An 18,674-nucleotide genomic window follows, 5' to 3' on the forward strand; every position below is an offset into this window, starting at 1 on the left:
AGGGCTCTATCCCTGTCCTGCCGGCCGGCCAGGGTCCCATAGCCCAGACGTGGCCGTGGCCAAACACACACGCCCCAAAGCTGACCGCCCTCCCCCTCTCTAGCCCCCTGCACCTGCTGCCCAGCCTGGCCTCCCGCCGCCCACCTCCTCCACCCCGACACCCTCCTGGGTCTTCAGCCCGCTGACGCTGACGGGTGCCCTTGGCTTGGCCTTTCTTGCCGTTATGGACGTCTCCCGCTCAGCTCCTGCCTCCCCGGCCGGCTGCAGGCTTGGGCACTGGCCACCGGAACCCAGGTCCTCTTCTGACTGCTCACGGGGCCGTGAGCGCCCACCTGGGGTGTGGCCCCGAGGCCAGGCGGAGGCCGTGGGCTGAGTTGCCTCCCTGCCGTGGGGGCTGGCCTGGCTGGTGGGCAGTTCCCCTCATCTCCTGCCCAGAGGGGTCCCCCGCCCTCCAGCCCTCCTCAGGTCCCAGAGCCGCCCGGCCTCCCTCTCCCAGAGTGCCAGTCATCCTGACCTGGGACTGTCACCAGCCTTGTCTATTTCTCCATAGGAGGGTCTGAGACCCAGCTGGGTCCCCCAACCCCAGCCCAGGGCCTGGACAAATGTGAGAACTGAAGAGGCAGCTATGTGTGTGGTGGGTCTAAGAGGGGTAACCACAGAGACAGAGACAGAAAGATAGGTGATGACCCCACAGGTGACCTCTGAATGGTGACCCCACAGGGAGAGAGAAGGAGGGGAGGAGAAAGAGAAAGAGGGATGGAGGGCCAGGCAGCGAGGCCAGCGGAGGGCCTCTGTCCTCTGTCCTCCGACGTGGCACAGGCCTGGGTCACAGGGTCATTGGGGTCATGGAAACTGTGGGCCGAGCACGGACCCCTACACTCCTGTCCTGGTGATGTGCACACCCAGTCACACCCAGTCACACCCTGCCTGGATGCCCCAAGGTCCACGGGGTGTCTCCGTGGCTTGTAAGGGCAGCTGGGCTCAGGGGTCGTGGGGCTGCTCCGGACTCGGCTGTGGGTCATCCCCCAGGTCCACGCGGTGGTAGGGGCGGAGGGCAGAGGCTCCAGTGGGGAGAAGGGGCTTCTCTTTCCTGGACCCACACCTCTCCCTCTGGCGTCCACACCCAGGTTCTGAGGACACTGAAGGGCCAGGCTGAGCAGACCCTGGGGGCTCAGGCTGGACCCTCAGACCCCCAGACACCTGGAAACAGGCGACCACTCCCTCCACAGAGCACCTGTCCCCAGACCTGCAAAAGGCCTGGGGCTTCGACCCACGTCACGTGAAGGGTGGCGGTAGAGGTGAAATGAACACGTGCTTCTCACATCCCTGGGGTCGGCCAGTGCGGGCTAGCAAGAGGCGCTCCCTGCAGCCTCTGTGAGCATTGCGTTCGGTCCCCAGGCCCCCCCGTCTGAGCAGCCCCACTGCACCCACCTTGCACCTCCTTGCCCAGAGCCGGCTGGCAGGAGGAATGGACAGAGCCGCGGCCAGCTCCCCACGGCCCCTACATCCGGGGAGGCTGCAGCCCCGTGCGTTCTGGGATGTGAGCCTCCCCCATGGCCAGCAGGGCCCTCGCTGGCCAGAGTAGCTGCAGAGTGGCGGTGCCCCTGCCAACTCCCAGAAAGCTGTGCTGGCCTCCTCCACCCCCTCCCCTTCCTCACTCCTGCCGGCTGGGGGGCCCTGCCGGGCCACCGATGCGCACAGTTGGGCCTGTAGAGGTCAGCGAGGGGTGGGCGCTGGGAGCCCGGGCTCCAAGCAGATGGGGGGAAACAGGCACGCCCTCTGGAGTTCAGGCCGACTGTCCTGGGGGAACGGCGTGAGGAATGCTCCCTCGGGGTGGGGTTTCCAGGATCTGCCCCTTCCACCCAGGCCCAGGGAGTCCTGATGCTTCAGCTGAGAGGGGAGGGTGAAAGCTAACGCAGCGGCCACCAGGGGTGTCCGCCCACCAACCAGGAGGCCAGCGGAGACCCGGGCCCCTCCCACAACACTCTTGCGACCCCAGGAGGGGCGGTGGGACTGGAGGCCGAGCCGCCGACCTTGCAGCGACCCCGGTCTCCCCGCAGCGCGGTTAACGCCGCAGAGGAAATCCCGGAGGCCTCGGGGAGGGGGCGGCCGCGGCGGGGGCGGGGCTGCGGGCACACGGAGCGGAGGGGCCGGTCCGCAGTGACCTCTGCGCGTCCCTGCCCGGCGTGGGGCCGCCGGCCGAGGGGGCGAGGGTCTCTCGGCCTCTGTCCCACTAAAATGAAACGGCGTGGCTCCTTCTCTGCGACTCTGTTACGCAGTAAAATAGGTCCCGGTGGTCTGCGGGCTGCTCTCCTCCAACGGTTGGATGGGTTTTCTGGCGTCTGGGGGCTCCCTTCTCACGCCCAGCGGTGCGGGAAGCCCGGGAACGGCGGGGGTCCGGGGCCAGGACAGCGCTCAGGGGCACTCGGCCCGGTGGGGACCGCTGTCACCGGCCGCGCCGGGGAACCCCTTCCCGCGCGCGTCGGCGGAGAGTGGGATGGCGACCAGAGCCGCGACGCCCAGCTGCCCCCGACAGCGGCTAGACGGGAAAGGACTTCGCTCACTGGCGCTGCGCACGTATCCGTCCGCACGCTAGGTGCCCCGCACGGGCGGAAGCGGATGGGAGTGCGGGACCTTGTCTAGCCGTTGGGGGGGCGGCCCCCGCCCGGTCCACACAGAGGGGGTGGCGGTGGCTGGGGGCAGTATCTGGGCTTCTGGACTGAGCGGTGGGCCGGGGTCGTGCGCGTTGGCTCGGAAGCTCGCGCCCCGGGATCCCCCCCCGAATCCGGCCCGGGGGCAGCGTTTCGGCGGGTAAGGGGGGCGCGGCTCCGCCCCTCCGGTCCCCGCCTCCCGCGGGCGCCCGCCCAGCCGCCGCGGCCCCGCCCACCTCGTCACGCTCGGACGCGGGCGGGGGGCGGGGAGCGCCTACATGTGATGCGCCCTCCTCGCGGTGCCCTTCAGCTGCCGCCGCAGTTCCAGGGGCGCCACATGGACCCGGCCGGCCCGAGCGCGCTCTGCCGCTGACCGCCCGCCCGCGCCCCGGCCCCAGCCCCAGGAAGGTAACCGGCGCCCCCGCGCGCAGCTCCTTCCCAGGACCCGCAGGGCGGGCGCTCGGCCCCAGATGCCCCCTACCCGGCCCGGGCTGGGCGCTCAGTCGGCCCCCGGCGGGCGCTGTCCGCCGGCGCGGTGCTGAAGCGGCCCAGGGGTCCCGGCCCGCGCCCTCCCTCGTTCTTGCTCCTTCTCCGAGTCTCCTGCCTCTCGCGTCTCCCCTTCCCCTCCCTCGTCCTCTGTCTCTTTCTTTCTTTCTCCTGGCGCTCTCCCGCCTGAGGGCCGCTTGGCAGAGCCGGGCAACTCGCTCGCCCGCAAAGCCAAGGGGTGCGGCGGCCGCGGGAGCCCTGAGCCGTGCGGGGGGGGGGCGGTGGGAGCACTGGGGGAGCTCCAGCAGCGCCCCGGCCTCTCAGGGCTGGGCCCTGAGACTCCCTCCCCACCAGGAGGCAGGGGAGAAGTTTGGAAGAGAATCTGCTTTGCGGCAAAGGCGCCCCTGCGCGCCAGCGCTTTGCGGGGAGGCAGGGGGACGCCCGCCCCCCCCCCAGCCTGCACACACGCGGGTCTCCTTCATCTGAAAAGGAAAAAAAAAACCCCCATAAAACAGTGGATCTCTAGGGACCTGGGTTTCCCTGCCAGGAGAGACCTCACCAGACGGGTGTGGTGGGGGGGCACTGCAGCTGCTGATTTTACAGGAAGCACCTCCTCACCAGACTTGCAGCTGGCCTGGACCCTGGAGGTCCCCACCCATGCGGATGCAGGTGGAGGGGTGGTCTGCCCCCCCATTTCATTTGTTCCCCGAAGGCTGGGCCCCCTGCCGTTTCTCCCTTCCACCCCAGTCTCTGCTGTGTGCAGGGGGCAGTGGGTGCTGGCCTCTCCCCTGGGTGAAACCTGGTCTCCCAAGACTCTTCCACCGGAAGCTAAAGGGAGCTCCCGCCCAGGTCCCGTCCACACTGACCTTTCCCATCCTTTAGATGGGCCCCCGCCCCTGTGGCCCAGGGCTCCACCAAAGAGGCAGCAGAGCCAGTCACCTCCGAACGCCCCTGGGCCTGCCCCCGCTTCTCAAAGGCAGGCGCCTTCAGAGCTGCACGGCCCCATCCCTGCGGTAGCAGCCGGACGCCGGCTTCACAAACCCCAGGGGCCCAGAGAGACCGCTTTGCAGGGACCTTCCCAGACCCAGGTGCCTGTCCCATGCTGAGGTCCAGCCTCCAGGTGTTGGGGGGACCACGAATGACGCTCTCTCACGCCCCAGACCTGCTCCTAGGGGAAGTTGGGAGGGGACAAGGAAGAAGCCCTCCCCCAGCCCCGCTGGTGACCTGTGATCATGTCCTCTCCCCAAGCAGAGAACTCCTGGCCACGTTCGCATGTGAGCTGTGACCCTCCGAGGAGCCGCTGAGAACTCAAAGCCGTCACCATGGAGTTCGTGATGAAACAGGCCCTGGGAGGTAGGGAGAGGGGGGCACCCTGCACACCCAGCAGCACGCAGACACACGGGGTCTCACGCAGCACATGGTCACCGTCGGACTTCACCACACAACCCCCGCAGTCACACCTGCAGGCTCCCTCTGGACCGGGGATGGAAGGTGGGGCGGGGGGACGAACAGGGAGGGGCCAAAGGCAGTGCGTCCTGAATCCCCTTGGCCAGCTTTGGGGGTGGGGGAGGAGGCATGCCAGTGCGCTGTGGCCGGGCGGAGCCCCCCACATGGTCCTGAGCAGCAACACCTCCGTCGGCCTCGGGAGTACACCCCAGGGGGCGCCAGGGGTCAGTCTCACTGGTCAGATCCGGTGGCCCCCCACGGGGACTTTGCTTCTGATGAGCAGAGGTGCAGGAGGCCGCAGAGTGGCCACAGCAGGCAGAGTGAGGGTAAGGAGCAGAGCTGGCCCTGTGGCATCCAGCAAGGACTTTGTGGTGTCACGAGGGAGGGGCCACCGGCGTGCACAGGGAGCCGGGGCTGGCTGAGCACAGGGGATGAGAGAAGAGGCCCCGGGTAGCTTGTGTGTGCCCACCTGCGTCCCCACCTCCCCGCCCCCGTGAAGGCAGTGCAGCCTCTTTGTGTGTTGAGGGAGGGGACCCCCCTTCCAACCCTGCTGATGCTTTTGAAAGGAATCCTGTGCCTCCTTGGGTCAAGGCCATCACCACAGCCGGAGAGCCTGGCCCAGGAGAGGAAGATGATGTAGGACAGTGAGCTGAGACCCTGGCCCAGAAGGTGGGCGGGGGAGTGGATCGAGGTCCGCACTGGCACAGTTGCATCCTGGTCAGCCTGGCCCACGGGGCCGGCCCTGTGCACCCTGGCTCCCCTGGTGCAGCGCCAGCTCTGGGAGCTCCCTGTGATGGGAGCTGGCGGCCGCTGCCTGATTCTGCCATTAGCGATGTCTTCCTTGTGCGACGGGACCACCCTGGGGCCATACGTGGCCTCTGTGGGTCACACCCTGACCTGATGCCTTTCACAGCCGGGCACGTGTCAGGTGATGCATGACAAGGCCACCGCTTGGCAGGAGTGATGGAGAGCTTTTCACCAGAGGTGGGGCACCATGGGGGCTCTCGTGCTAGGAACGAGGGGCAGGATAGAGGGACCAGTGCCACCGTGCCCAGGACAGGAGCCCCACGGGTGGGCTTGTCTCCTGGAGAGTGACTGCATTTCCACTCAACACAAATTAAATGGAAAGACGTCTGGGCCTGGCCCGGGGCCACATTTCCTGACTTCGTGGTCAAGGATAGGCTGCAGGTTGAGTCTAATTATAATGGTTACGTCACTGGAACGTGATTCAGGGGCAAGCAGCATCCTGGCACCAGGAGGGACCCAGGCTGCACCCAGCCAGTCCCAGGCTGTCACAGGTAATTAATTAGGTGGCTAATTCAGGCCCCGAGGTGGGCTTGTAAGAAAACTGAAATATCTGATTTCGCTGTCTGCATAGCTGAAATTAGCTGGGTAATTGCCAGCCTGGATTCCCTTTGTTCCGTGTCAGCCCAAAGTTTCTCCTGCGGCGGTGACAGGGCGGCTTCACCAGCGATGTGGGAGCCTGGGCGCCGCCAGCGGAGGCCCCCCGGGCAGGAGCTACTCCCTGGGGCCCCAGACCCGGCGTTCCCCCCAACTCCCACCCCATTCGCACCCCAGTGCTGCTGGGGGTAGGGGCTGCTCCAGGTGAGGCCTTGCTTTCTGTTGCCGTGTTTTCTCTTCCCCGGTGGGCGTCATTTTGTTCTCTCCGGATGAGTGTGGGTGAGAGACAGATGGAGACCAAGAGATGATTCCAAGAGAGACAGGCCAGAGCCCCGGACACAGAGGCGGGACGAACCCCGGACGCCGTCCAGAGACAGGCTAACTCAGAGGGGATACGGCCAGAGACAGACCGAGAAAAAGACGAAGGGAAATGCCTCTGACACTGGAGACACAGAGATGTGGGGAAACGGGACCGGAGGGAGATGGGTGCGGGAGCGGGACAGCGGGAGCCAGGCTGCGGGGGTCAGGCAGGGAAGGCGGCTGGGGGATCAGAGGCTCAGAGCAGGACAGCTGAGGAAAGCACCATGGAAAAGACGGGGTGGCCGAGACGGAGACTGGGGAACCCGAGGAATCAGGTCAGGAAGTGTAAATGCAGGACACAGAGGCAGACAGAGAGACAGACAAGGAGACGTAGACAGAGACAGACAGACAGAGAGACATAGACAGAGGGACAGATAAGGAGAAACAGACAGAGAGGGAGACAGAGAGACACAGAGAGAGACAGACAAACAGAGAGACAGAAACAGAGAGACAGAAAAACAGACACAGGGAGACAGACAGTGACAGACATAGACATAGAGAGACAGACAGGTAGAGAGAGACAGAGACAAACAGAGAGACAGGCAGACAGAGAGGCACACAGAGACAGGGATGTATTAGAAACAGACTGAGAAATAGAGTCAGGGCGAGAAGCAGAGACACATCCACACACACACACACACTCACTCAGAGAAAGGTTCACAGCGGACATGAGAGGAGAGACGGGCCTGGAGGGAGCCCCGGGCAGGGCTTGCTTGCCGCGCTGGGGACAAGACTCCGTGCGCCCTAATTAAGCTGGGCCATCTGCCTGGCCCTGCATCTCAGGCAAGCCCTTTGTTGGGGCAGAGGTTTCCAGGTGACCGCCTGGCGGGGATAGCAGCTGCGGGACTCAGGAATCCCGCGTCACACAGACAGACAGACGGGGCGCCCACAGCCCCCGAGACGCAGGCCTGTGTCTGCCCAGCCTGGTCCACTCTGGGGCTCTTAGGAGGAGCCCAGCCTGGGACCTGCCTGGGACCTGCAGGGCTGTGGACAGGTGCACGCCCTCCACACCTCTGGCCTCCACCCGTCTGGCCCTGACGTGTTCAGCCCCCCTCCAGCGCCCTCGAGCGCTGAGCATTCCGGGGAGGGCTGACGGGGCTTGTCCGGGGCACACACGCCTCTCACTCCCTCAGTCGTCCGGTCTCCGCTCCACCGGCAGCCTCTGCCCCGTCCGTCCTGCTTGTCGGCACGATCCGGGCACCACGAGGCGGGGCTGGGCCCCGGGCAAGCCCGTACTGGGGCCCCTGCCCTGCTGGCGGGCTTCTGGCTCTGCCACTGTGGCCGCCGCGGGGCCCTGCTGAGGGCCCTCTCCTCCACTGGCCTGTCTGGTCGGATGCAGAGCCCACCTCTCTGGGGACCACAGGTCGCGTGGGAGCAGGCACGGACCTCGGGGGCACCTACTGCTGGAGGGAAGGGACGGGGGGTTGGTGCGGAGGTGTCACGTCGTGGTGACGAGGGGCCGCCGGGGGCGGTGCGGGCAGGCGGGGGAGGGCCGCTGGGAGGGGCCGGCAGGTGGGCTGCAGGCTGCGGGCGTGGGGGCGGGGGCTGTCCGCGGCCCGGCTGTGGGTGGTGAACAGTGGGACTCAGGTGCTGACACATCAGCTGTCCTGCCCTGTCACGTCTCAGCAAGGCCAGCGGCCCCAAATCGTGACTTCATGCAGACTCCCGGCTTCGAGCTGTTCCTCTGAGAGCAGGTGGGTGGCGTGGGCCACAGAGGAAGGGACAGGTGAGATGGCAGGGTCTGCGCAGACGCCCGGCCTCTGGGCCCCTGGAGTGGACATTGGAGGGCTCTGCTCAGGGCCCACCTCTCTCTCTCCCTCTCTCTCGACGCAGCCCGCGGGGGACCGGGCGGGGCCCCTGGAGTGTCTGCTCTTAGGGCCTGAGTTCTCCGTGGACTGACAGGGCGCCTGGGTTCCTTCAGACTCAGAAGATGTGATCCCTGGGACATGGCTCTGCTGGCGTCTGCCCTGAGGCCAGGGAGCTGGGGGCCCTCAGGGCTGGCCAGGGAGCATTCTTCTGGGGCCAAGTAGTCGAGGAAAGTGAGCAGCTATTGGCAAACTTGTTCTCCCCGAGAGAAACGTCCTGGAGGACTTGACGGGTCTTGGGCCTCCTGAGATCCATCAACACACCCCCACGTTTAAATGAGCCAGCGTTCCGTCCCCAAGAGAAGAAAACACCGATGCACAGTCACGTGATGGCTTGGGAGCTTGTCTGCGGCAAAGTGGCCTTGAGCCAGGGCCAGGCCCTCCGGCCGCATCTGCACAGATCTGGGACTCAGGGTCCTCAAGGGTATAATTTGAAGAAACTGTTTTCCCCCAAGACCAGGAAGTGGCAAATGGCCCTGGAGCTATATTTACCTCGTGGACAAGAGCGTGGGCAGTTGTCGGGTTAACGTGGTCCCTGTAGACGCCCATCAGACTAAATCAGGAGCAGTGTGTCTATTTTGGCCCAAGTGACCCGGTTCGTGGCTGTCTGTCCCATTGTTCTGCTCAGTGTGGCATGTTTTGTGTCTGGAACATGCTTAGGTCCTCAGGGCTGGTGAGGGGTAGGGGAGGGTTTCATGGAGGAGGGCATGTCCGAGGTGGGCCCCAAGGAGGAGTAGACAGAATGGGACACAGTACATGCAAAGGTCCAGGGGCCGTAGGGGCTGGGACGGGCTTGGAAGGCAGCCCAGTGCCCAAGCCTAAGGGGTCTTCTCCCCGAGCTCAGGTCTGCCCTGGCCACATCCAGGGGCTCGGTCAGTGTGGATGGTGTCCTGCGGTGAGTCGGCCCTGGGCCCGTCCTGCGGGCAGGGAGGCTGGCCTGGGCTCAGCTGAGAGGCTGCCCTCTCTCGGGGAGCGGGAGGGCAGGGGGCCTGTGCCTGGTGCGTGGGGAGGACGAGGGAATGACCAGCCGCTGTCCTGAGGCCGGCACGTCTGCGCGTGTGCGGGCAGCAGGGGCTCTATCCCCCAGACCTGCACGGAGGGAGGGAACGTGCTCTACTGACACCCCCCAGGGAGAGCCTGGGCTGGGGACCTCCACACCTTGCTGGTGGTGGGCTATGCGCTCTTGGCCGGGACACCTCGGGGGTCTCGTGGGGATCAGTTCCCAGATGTCTAGGGGCCACGGGGACCAGATCCAGGAGAAGGGGGGGCAGCGCCCACCTCGGGGCTCACATGAGGGAGAGCCCCCTCTGTGAGCCAGAAGCCCTGGGCAGGGGAGCCCCTCCCTCAGGGCCAGCACCTCCCCCACCCCTGGGCTGTTGGGGGCCTCCTTCCTCTCCTGTGCAGCAGCCGGAGCCCCCCTTCCCTGCTGCCAACTCCACAGCGCCCAGCTGAGGCCTGTCTGCAGCTGCTTGGGGGGCCCAGAACTGGGGCTCCTGAGGTCTCTGCCGGTCAGACATGGCTCTTCCCCAGACCCTCCCTTGCCTCTCCTCCTAGGACCTCAGGTCAGGGCCGCAGAGGCAGTCCTGTCCCGGCCCCCAGTGTCCACCCATGGGACTCTACATCGAGGGCGAGGCCAGGCGTCCCCATCCTGTCCCAGACCCAGGTCCTGAGGCCTGGGCTGGTCCCACAGGCTCCCCTGCCCTGTCTCTCTGTTTCAGGGTTCACTCTGTTTATCAGGGGCCTCCCACATGCCCAGGGCTGCTCTGCTGGGACACTGGCCAGGCGAGGCCAGTTCTCTGGCATCTGGTAGGATGAGCATCACAAGCTGAGCTGTGCTGCAGGGAAACGAGCAGATTGGGAGGGGAAACTTGAGAATTCTGCACTGGGGAAAATGCTTTTGACTCAGATTACAGAGAACCAGACAGAGAGTGCTTTGAATCGAAGTTTGTTTTTTTCACATGATGAGGTGTCAGGAAGTGGCTCAGCTGCTCAGCGGTGCCATCAGGGACCTGGCTCTGGCTTTCGTTGTGCTCCTGTCATCCTAGTGGAGCAGTCAGCTTGCTCCTCACGGTCACAAAGTGGCTGCTGCTGCTCCAGCATCACGTATACACTTAGGGGAGGAAGAAGGAGACAATCCCTTTGTTTTCTTGGCGAGTGTGTCTATGGAATCTTGTAGATGGTTTCCATTTCTGTGTCTTGGGCAAGAAGGTCTGGGAAGAAGGTGAGGGCCAAGGAGGCACATCACCCTCCAAACAAGGCAGCACAGCGTGCATCAGCTTGGGAAACCTTGATTTCCAGGTGCGGGAGCCCCAGACCATGAGCTCTCAGAGGGCAGAGGTGCCTCCTCCTTCCCCTGCTCACCCTTGAGAGCCGGGCTCCTCCTCCACAGGCGGCTGGCAAATACTTGAAGATAAAATACCAATTTTCATTCAGAATGGGCTTCCCAGATGCCATGTTGGATCGAGAAAGTGCTAGCTTACTTCATGGGGCTCAGTGAAGACGCTTCTTACCCCTTGTCTCGTAGAGGCTGAGAGGGCACTTCGGAGAAACTGCCTTTTCTCCCGAAGCCCTGGACAGCCCTTCCCTCAGGAGAGGGCACTCCTGGTGATTCAGCCGCCACTCAGTTATAAATGCTTTAGCCCCAACCAGGGAATAAACTGCATATAATGCACTTCAACGTATAAAGTCTTTTATTTTTTGCCTTGGTTGGCGAGGAGTTCTGGTTGGGATTAAAGCGCTTGTTTGAATAGTTCCTGCGTGACGAGCTCTCAGTGATCTTGTGCTGACATCGGACGCTGCCAGGCTGGCTCCGGGTCGCCCTGCAATTAATGCTGGGACATTTTACAGAGCAGGCAGGGACTTAATGAAAACCTCAGAGCCAGCATCAAGTCCAGGCAAATCCCAATGCTGACAAAGTTTCAGAGACCTCGGCCTCGTGAACCCAAACCCAGGTCAAAGCAGATCAGGGGAGGGGGCTCCTGGCAGCTCCGAGCGGCCCCTCCCTAGGGCGGCCCCCCTCGGGGCTCCTGCTCCACGTGGCAGAGAGAGGAGAATGGGGTCCTCCTGAGGCTCCTGCCGTTGGCTGTCGGCTGCTCAGAGCCCCCGGGTCCTGTCTGCGGGGAGGGCGGGGGACTCTGGCTGGGGTCCCTCCGGAGCCTCCTCCTGGCCTGCCTGTGCTTGGGCTCTGTACAGGTCACTGTTGTCCAGCTTTGCCCTCACCGTTCTCATCTCCTGGACAGGGTAGGATGCGGCTTCTCTCACCCCTGCAGGGATCAGTCAGGACCTCTGGCTGCTTCTTAGGGGGGCAGCCCGGCAGGGTCGGGGAGAGCCCCCGTCCCACCCTATGGGTCCCTTTTGGTCCCCTGGACTAGACCATGAACTGTCGTGTCTGAGGCCAGGCCCCTCCTTGGGGGCCAGCGGAAGGCTTAGGGTACTGGGCACTGAGTGCCAGGTGCTGCGTGTTGTGTGCTGAGGGTACTGAGGGTTGGGTTCTGGGTGCTAGTGCTGGGTGCTGGGTACTATGCGCTGAGTTCTGAGGGCGCTGCATGTTGGGTGACGAGGGTGCTGTGGGCTGGATTCTGAGTGCTAGTGCTGGGTGCTGGGTGCCAGTGCAGACTGCGACTCGGAAGGTCAAGCACCCTGGGGTCGGGCAGCCGGCTGGAGCAGCCCCGGCTCTGCATCTTTCGGTGCTAATGGCTGCTCCTAACATCTCCCTGGGAAAGCCGTGGCCTTGTCCGAGTGGAAACATCAGAACCGCGTGCTGAGCTTTGCTTCCTGGGCTGGGAGGTGGGCTTCACCAAGAGGGTGCTGTCCATCGCGTGCACCCCAGGCCGCCTCAGCCCCAGGCCTCTGCCTTCACCCTCTGGCCCCCAGCGGCCCAAGAACTGGCGGGAAGGCCACAGGTGGGGGGCCTCTTGGGAGAGGAAGAAGTGCAAGGGCTGCGGGCAGGAGGAGGAAGCAAGGAGAATAGAAACAGTTTAACAGAAGGTGAGGGCGGAGCCCCAGCAGACTGCCAGCCTCAGGCCCTGGAGGGTCCTCGGGGCCGAGGACCATCTTGCGCTTAGCGTCCTTCAGAAGGAAGCCTCTGGAAATGGGTCTGCTCTGCGCCTGGTCCACGGGCTGCTGCCTGCCAACACCCTGCTGGCGGAGCCCGCCCTGCGCAGGAGCAGACACGGCCGGGTCCCTGAGTCCCCACACGGTAACACCCCGGTGCCCCCGTGCCTCGCCGTCCCACCCCAGCTGTGCATCGGGCTGTGGTCAAGGGGGTCTGTGCACCTGGCACCGGGCCTGCGTGGAGGTGGCTAGGAGGGGCTGCTGGGGGGCAGAAGCTCGTGAGCCTCTGCTCCCGCCTCAGGTGGCCTCAGGGCCTGGGCCCCTCCCCCTGGCCCTGTGCCCCTCCCCTGGCAGACTGGGCAGCGGGTGAGCGCAGGGGAGCTGGGGTCCAGGCGCGAGGAAGCCGGCGGCCGCGCCATCTGTCTCAGATCCTGGTTCTGTTTGGACTCGCTAATCGGCATTTTCATCTCGCCTCTGTCTCCATGTGTCCCCTCCTGAAGCCAAGACCAGACGCGCCACCTGGCACCCGGCTTAGCAGGCAGGGACAGCGGTGGCCTGGGGCCTCTCCCCGACGGGTGTGGAACATCTGACCGGTGCCCCAGACCAGCAAGAGAGGTTTCCAAGGCCACAGAAGCAGGAGGAGCACCGCAGAAGATGAGGGCAGTGCAGGCCGGGGTCTGACTCAGTCAAGACTAGAGCGGGGACCTTCCACGTGACCAGCCCCCCGGCCGTGCCCCTCGGCCAGCTTCAGGAGGCGAGGCCGCCAGGCCTGGGGCCAGAGCATGGTGGTCAGGAGGGTGAGACAGGGCCCGTGCCTTGTGCCTCCCGTCCCCGAGGGCTGGGCAGAGACACTCAGGAGGGGGTGGGCCCTGTCTGCCGGCTAGGATGAGGCAGAAAGCCCACTCGCCCTCCTCCGGTTCCTTCGGAGCTTGGCCAGCGGGTGGGAGTGCGGCTGGGCAGGCGTTCGGAAGCTGGGCCCCGGGCGGTGGATGATGGGCAGTGGACGGGGGCGAGGCAGGTTTGGCTGCTCCTTGGACGCTGGTCTGCTCCTTGGCCCGGGGTGTCGAGGAGAGTCTGACGCAGGCCAGGCAGGCGGTGCCCGCGGACCCCGGCCACAGGCCCCTCAGGCCAAGCACCCTCCACAGGGCAGCGGGGTGGGTGTCTTTGAGGGGCGTCGCTTTATGTTTCGCTTTGCAAGAACACTAACTGTTGAATGTGTATCATCACAATTAACGTCTGATCCAACTTGTGTCACCTTAACTTTCACCTTTTTAAAATGCTTCCTTGCTATTTCACTTATTTAATCTTAATACATGGACTAAATTTTCTTTTTAAAAACCTCCTGCAGTGTTTTGGAACCCGCACGCCCTTTGAAAATATTATTCAAGCTCTAATTGTTGCTGTCAGGAGCGATGCTGTGTGTTTCAAGCTCTTGCCAAGTCCTCCCAGCAGTTCTGTGAGCTCCTCCGTCCGGCCTTCACCCACACCCACCTCTGTTCTTTGTGATTTCGATCTGGAGGATTGGTATTACAGCCCATGTTTTCTTAATACATAAACGTATTTTTATCTTTGCATTCAATTTGTTGAGGTATTTATCCACATTTCTTTTTTAACGTGAAAGTGGGTTTTTTTCCTACCATGAAATTAATAAATGTTCATTGTAGGGAATTGAAATAATACAGAAAAGCATAAAGAAGTGATATGGAAAATTGAGACACCGCATTGCTTTCAAACTCATCTGCTAGAATCACTCATTACTTATTTGAAATAATATTATTTTTTTCCAGGAGAAATGCCTTCAGATCTATTTCTAATTTTAAAAGACTCTGCAAAGTTCTTTATGCTGTCCATTTATTAGAACTAGTTTGGGGGTCAGCTGGCTATTCAAAGCTGGGGGAGGAGGATCAGCCTGCCACGGTGACTGTGGTTTAAAACAGCTTTAGACAGAAAACGCTGGACAGCGTTGTTTCCTGACAGCAGCTCTTTGAACAGTGCGTGTTTCAGGGAAGTTTCCGTCTGTTGTGTAGACAGGTTTAGACGAAACTCGCCCTTTGGGTGATTAGCTACAGAATCAGTACAGACTTAACTCGAAGTTCCAGGAACAGTTTGTACATATTTGCCCACCTTCCTCCCATCCTCCTGGCAGAGGTGGGGCTGCAGGTATAATTCGAATCCAGACCCAAGGAGCCCATTGGAACGGAAAGTGCCAGCAAGGAGCGGTCCTTGTGGACGCGTCCCCGCTGTTCCTCAGTAATGCGCTCGTGGATCATCTCAGACATTCTGCTAGTTTCCTGGAATGGGTGGGGGCCCTGAGCTGGGAGAGACCTCCTTCCCCTCCCCCCACGTCCCCTCGGCAACAGGCGCCTTGACGACACTCTTTCCTCCTGAACCTGTGGTTTGCCCTGAGTTAACACGTATCTCGTTTCCTGTTTGTCTGATGTTCTGTGTTCTCTCTAACTCTTCCCGTGCTCCAGCAGCCCCACCCCCTCACGATATCGCCACGTGGTTGAAGGTCCCAGACAAACTGCTGGAGCTGCTGCCCGGGACTCGGGCACATTCCGCCCCCTCGGCACTGTGCGCTGTCCCCGCCTCATGGACGAGGCCCCTCTCCTTGCTCCTCTCCTGCGGGGCCTTTGGGAACTTTCCAACAGAGGGCGCGCGGGAGGGCCATGGAGTCTATTCTGCCTCGGGGCATAACTGCCAGTTGGGCTGGGTATAAAGTTGTAGATTTTAAAGCATTTCCTCCTGGGAATTTTGAAACCTTTTTTCAGTTGTCTTGCAGGTTCTAAAGCTGCTATTAAGTCCCATGCTCTTCTCACTTCCAGTGCTTTTTACATGACCAGTCTGCTTTTCTCTCTGGAGGCTTTTACAGTTTCCTCTTTGACTTGGCATTTTGAAATTTCAGGCTCTCAGGACCTTGCTGTGGGTCTTCTTTCATCCCCCTCGGGTGCACTTACTCAGCCTGGGGACAGGGCTCTGGCTGCCTCCTTGCTGATCCCTCACCGGCCCCTCTCAGCTCCGGCCCACTCTGCTCTGATTCTCTGTTTCCTCGTGTTTTCTTTCCCGTTGTTCATCTCCTCATCTTTTGTTCTACTTTCTGGGATATTTCCTTACTTTCATTTTCTAACTCTTCAGCTGAATTTTCATTTCTGCATTTACATTTTTAACTTCCAAAATCTCCTCCATGCCTTCTGAACGCCCTCCCTTTCAAGAGTTCCCCTGGCCCTTGTCCTGTCTCCTCTGAGCACACTTGCCTGTCTGGGTGCCATCTTCATGCTGGGGGCTCTCTGTGTGAGTTCTGAAAGCCTGGCTGAGGTCCTGTGTGCTGTGGGGGACTTCTGGCTTACCTGTGGGAGAAACATGTGGGAAGCTGGCTTTTACGTTTGGAGAGCCCCAGATGGTAGCGTCTTTCCGTCTTGTTGGGGGGCGTGGCTGCATTTCTCCAGAAACAGATTCTGCGTGGCTGGATGGCGGGTTCCGTGAGCAGGGCAGTGGGTGGGGGCTTGGTGAGGTCCCCAAGTTCGGGAAACAAATATCCCCTTGACCCCTGTCTGCAGGTGGATGCGTCACCTCTGCCCCCACAGTGCCTGAGACTGGTCTGACCCTGGAGGGGCTCTGGTTCAGTTTCTCCAGCGAAACGGGTTTTTGATTCCCCCTTGCCGCTTGGGTGGTTGGTCCCCAGGGCGTGGAGCGCGGGTGCCCCTCGTGCGGACCTCAGCCCCTCCCTCGCGCCCCACCTCCCCCAGGGCCTAGCGCCTCTGATCCCAGAGTCGTCCTGGGTTCTGCCAGCACATCAGCTTGGCCTCTCCCCCCGTTCTTGCTTGGGTGCCGCCTGCACGTCTGCTCTCCACTTCCCCAAATTGGATACCTCGGCTGCCTTGTTCTCTCCTCTCCTGTTCTGTTTGTCCTTGTGGAATTATACTTTTACATTTCCTTGCTCCAGTTTTAGTGGGGTTGTGGAAAGCGGTGTAGATAAGCACGTGCGTTCGATCCAGCATGTTTAACTAGAACACGGTACCGTCAGTTGTTAGACCTCCTGGAATTAGGACATGGAGCACAGGGTTAGCTGGAGTGAGCCCGCCGGGTGTCGGGAAGACCAGTGCAGGCAGACCCCAGAGATATTGCGGGTTTGGTTGCAGACCACTGCAATAAAGAGTATCGCAATAAAGTGAGTTGTGTGAATTTTTTGGTCTCCCAGTACAAATAAAAGATGTGTTTACACTACAGTGTAGTCTGTTAAGTGTGCAATAGCATTATGTCTAAAAAAAACAGTGTACCTATCTTTTTTTTTTTTTTTAATTTTTGGGGTCTATTTATTTATTTATTTATTTATTTATGGCTGTGTTGGGTCTTTGTTTCTATGCGAGGGCTTTCTCTAGTTGTGGCAAGCGGGGGCCACTCTTCATCGCAGTGCGCGGGCCTCTCACTGCCGCAGCCTCTCTTGTTGCGGAGCACAGGCTCCAGACGCGCAGGCTCAGCAGCTGTGGCTCACGGGCTTAGTTGCTCTGCGGCATGTGGGATCTTCCCAGACCAGGGCTCGAACCCGTGTCCCCTGCACTGGCAGGCGGATTCTCAACTACTGCGCCACCAGGGAAGCCCCGTGTACACATCTTTTTTTTTAAAATTTATTTATTTATTTATTTATTTATGGCTGTGCTGGGTCTTCGTTTCTGTGCAAGGGCTTTCTCTAGTTGTGGCGAGTGGGGACCACTCTTCATCGCGGCGCGCGGGCCTCTCACTGCCACGGCCTCTCTTGTTGCGGAGCACAGGCTCCAGACGCGCAGGCTCAGTAGTTGTGGCGCACGGGCCCCGTTGCTCCGCGGCATGTGGGATCTTCCCAGACCAGGGCTCGAACCCGTGTCCCCTGCACTGGCAGGCGGATTCTCAACCACTGCGCCACCAGGGAAGCCCCGTGTACACATCTTGATTGAAGAATTTTCCTGCTAAGAAATGCTGACCACCGTCCGAGCCTTCAGTGAGTCGTCATCTTTTTTGCTGGTAGAGGGTCTGAAACATTGTGAGAATTACCAGGATGTGACAAGAGACATGAAGTGAGTGAATGCTATTGAAAACATGGTGCCAGTAGTCTTGCTTGATGCGGGGCTGCCACAGACCTTCAATTTGTGAAAAACATAGTATCTGCAAAGCACAATAAAGCAAATCACAGGAAAACGAGGTACGGCGATATTAGGACAAGCAGTATTACGGCATCTGGTATTAGGATGCCTGGTGTTAGGACACCTGGTTAGGATGCTTGGTATTAGGATGAGTAGTATTACAGCATCTAGTGTTGGGATGCCTGGCATAGGATGCCTGGTATTAGGATGCCTGGCATAGGATGCCTGGTATTAGGATGCCTGGCATAGGATGTCTGGTATTAGGATGAGTAGTATTACAGCATCTAGTGTTGGGATGCCTGGCATAGGATGCCTGGTATTAGGATGCCTGGCGTTAGGATGCCTGGCGTTAGGATGCCTGGTGTTAGGATGCCTGGTGTTAGGATGCCTGGCATAGTATGCCTGGTATTAGGATGCCTGGCATAGGATGCCTGGTGTTAGGACGCCTGCCATTGGAACGCCTGGTATTGGGACGCCTGGCATTGGGACGTCTGGTATTAAGACGCCTGTCATTGCACTTGAATGAATTCACTACCATTGACTTAACCAGTACCTAATGTTGTGCATCACACGTCCAGCCTCTTTGCACTTATAAACAATGTTGCAGTGGGCATTCCTGCACTTACATCCTGTCAATCAATATATATTTATTGAGTTCTTAACCATAAGCCAGACACACAGACAGAGAGTCTCTATCTGATGAAGCATACATTCTAGTGTCGGAAACAGATAAACAAAACCCAGGTAAACAAACACTAAACGTGAGGCCTCAAGAGGCGCCGCGTGGGAGAGAAGTCAAGCAGGAGCTTTGTCTTTCAGGTGGTTTCTTGTGTTCAGGTGGCAGTGCTGTGGCTGCAGAGGGGGGCCTTCAGGAAACCACGATATCCTTGTGTTTTGGTTTTTTTAATTAATTTTTATTGGAGTGTAGTTGCTTTACAATGTTGCATTAGTTTCTGCTGTACAGCAAAGTGAATCAGCCATGCGTATACATACATCCCCTCTTTTTAAAAAAATTTCTTTATTTTATTTCTTTATTTTTGGCTGTGTTGGGTCTGTGTTGCTGCACGCGGGCTTTAGTTGTGGCAAGCGGGGGCTACTCTTCCTTGCGGTGTGTGGGCTTCTCGTTGCAGTGGCTTCTCTTGTTGTGGAGCACAGGCTCTAGACACGCGGGCTTCAGTAGTTGTGGCACGCAGGCTCAGTAGTTGTGGCACATGGGCTTAGCTGCTCCGCAGCGTGTAGGATCTTCCTGGACCAGGGATCGAACCCGTGTCCCCTGCATTGGCGGACGGATTCTT

At 60.6% G+C, this 18,674-nt stretch overlaps 1 protein-coding gene across 3 annotated transcripts in view; it reads left to right on the forward strand.

Annotated features, from left to right (window-relative positions):
* Nucleotides 1-2,886: 2,886 nt before the first annotated feature.
* Nucleotides 2,887-18,674, forward strand: part of CPLX1 (complexin 1) — a 39,816-nt gene continuing 24,028 nt past the window's right edge. Inside the window, exons 1-2 of one of the 3 annotated variants that reach the window (XM_082462397.1) lie at nt 2,889-3,059; nt 4,386-4,490. In XM_082462397.1, the coding sequence (XP_082318523.1) occupies nt 4,460-4,490 (31 nt within the window). In that variant the 5' untranslated portion in view covers nt 2,889-3,059; nt 4,386-4,459. Of the gene's footprint in view, nt 3,060-4,385; nt 4,491-18,674 lie in introns of all 3 variants that reach the window. The other 2 variants (XM_082462398.1, XM_082462399.1) reach the window with 2 other exon arrangements.

Source organism: Balaenoptera physalus (genome assembly GCF_965194825.1).
Source record: "Balaenoptera physalus genome assembly, chromosome: 5".
NCBI lineage: Eukaryota > Metazoa > Chordata > Mammalia > Artiodactyla > Balaenopteridae > Balaenoptera > Balaenoptera physalus.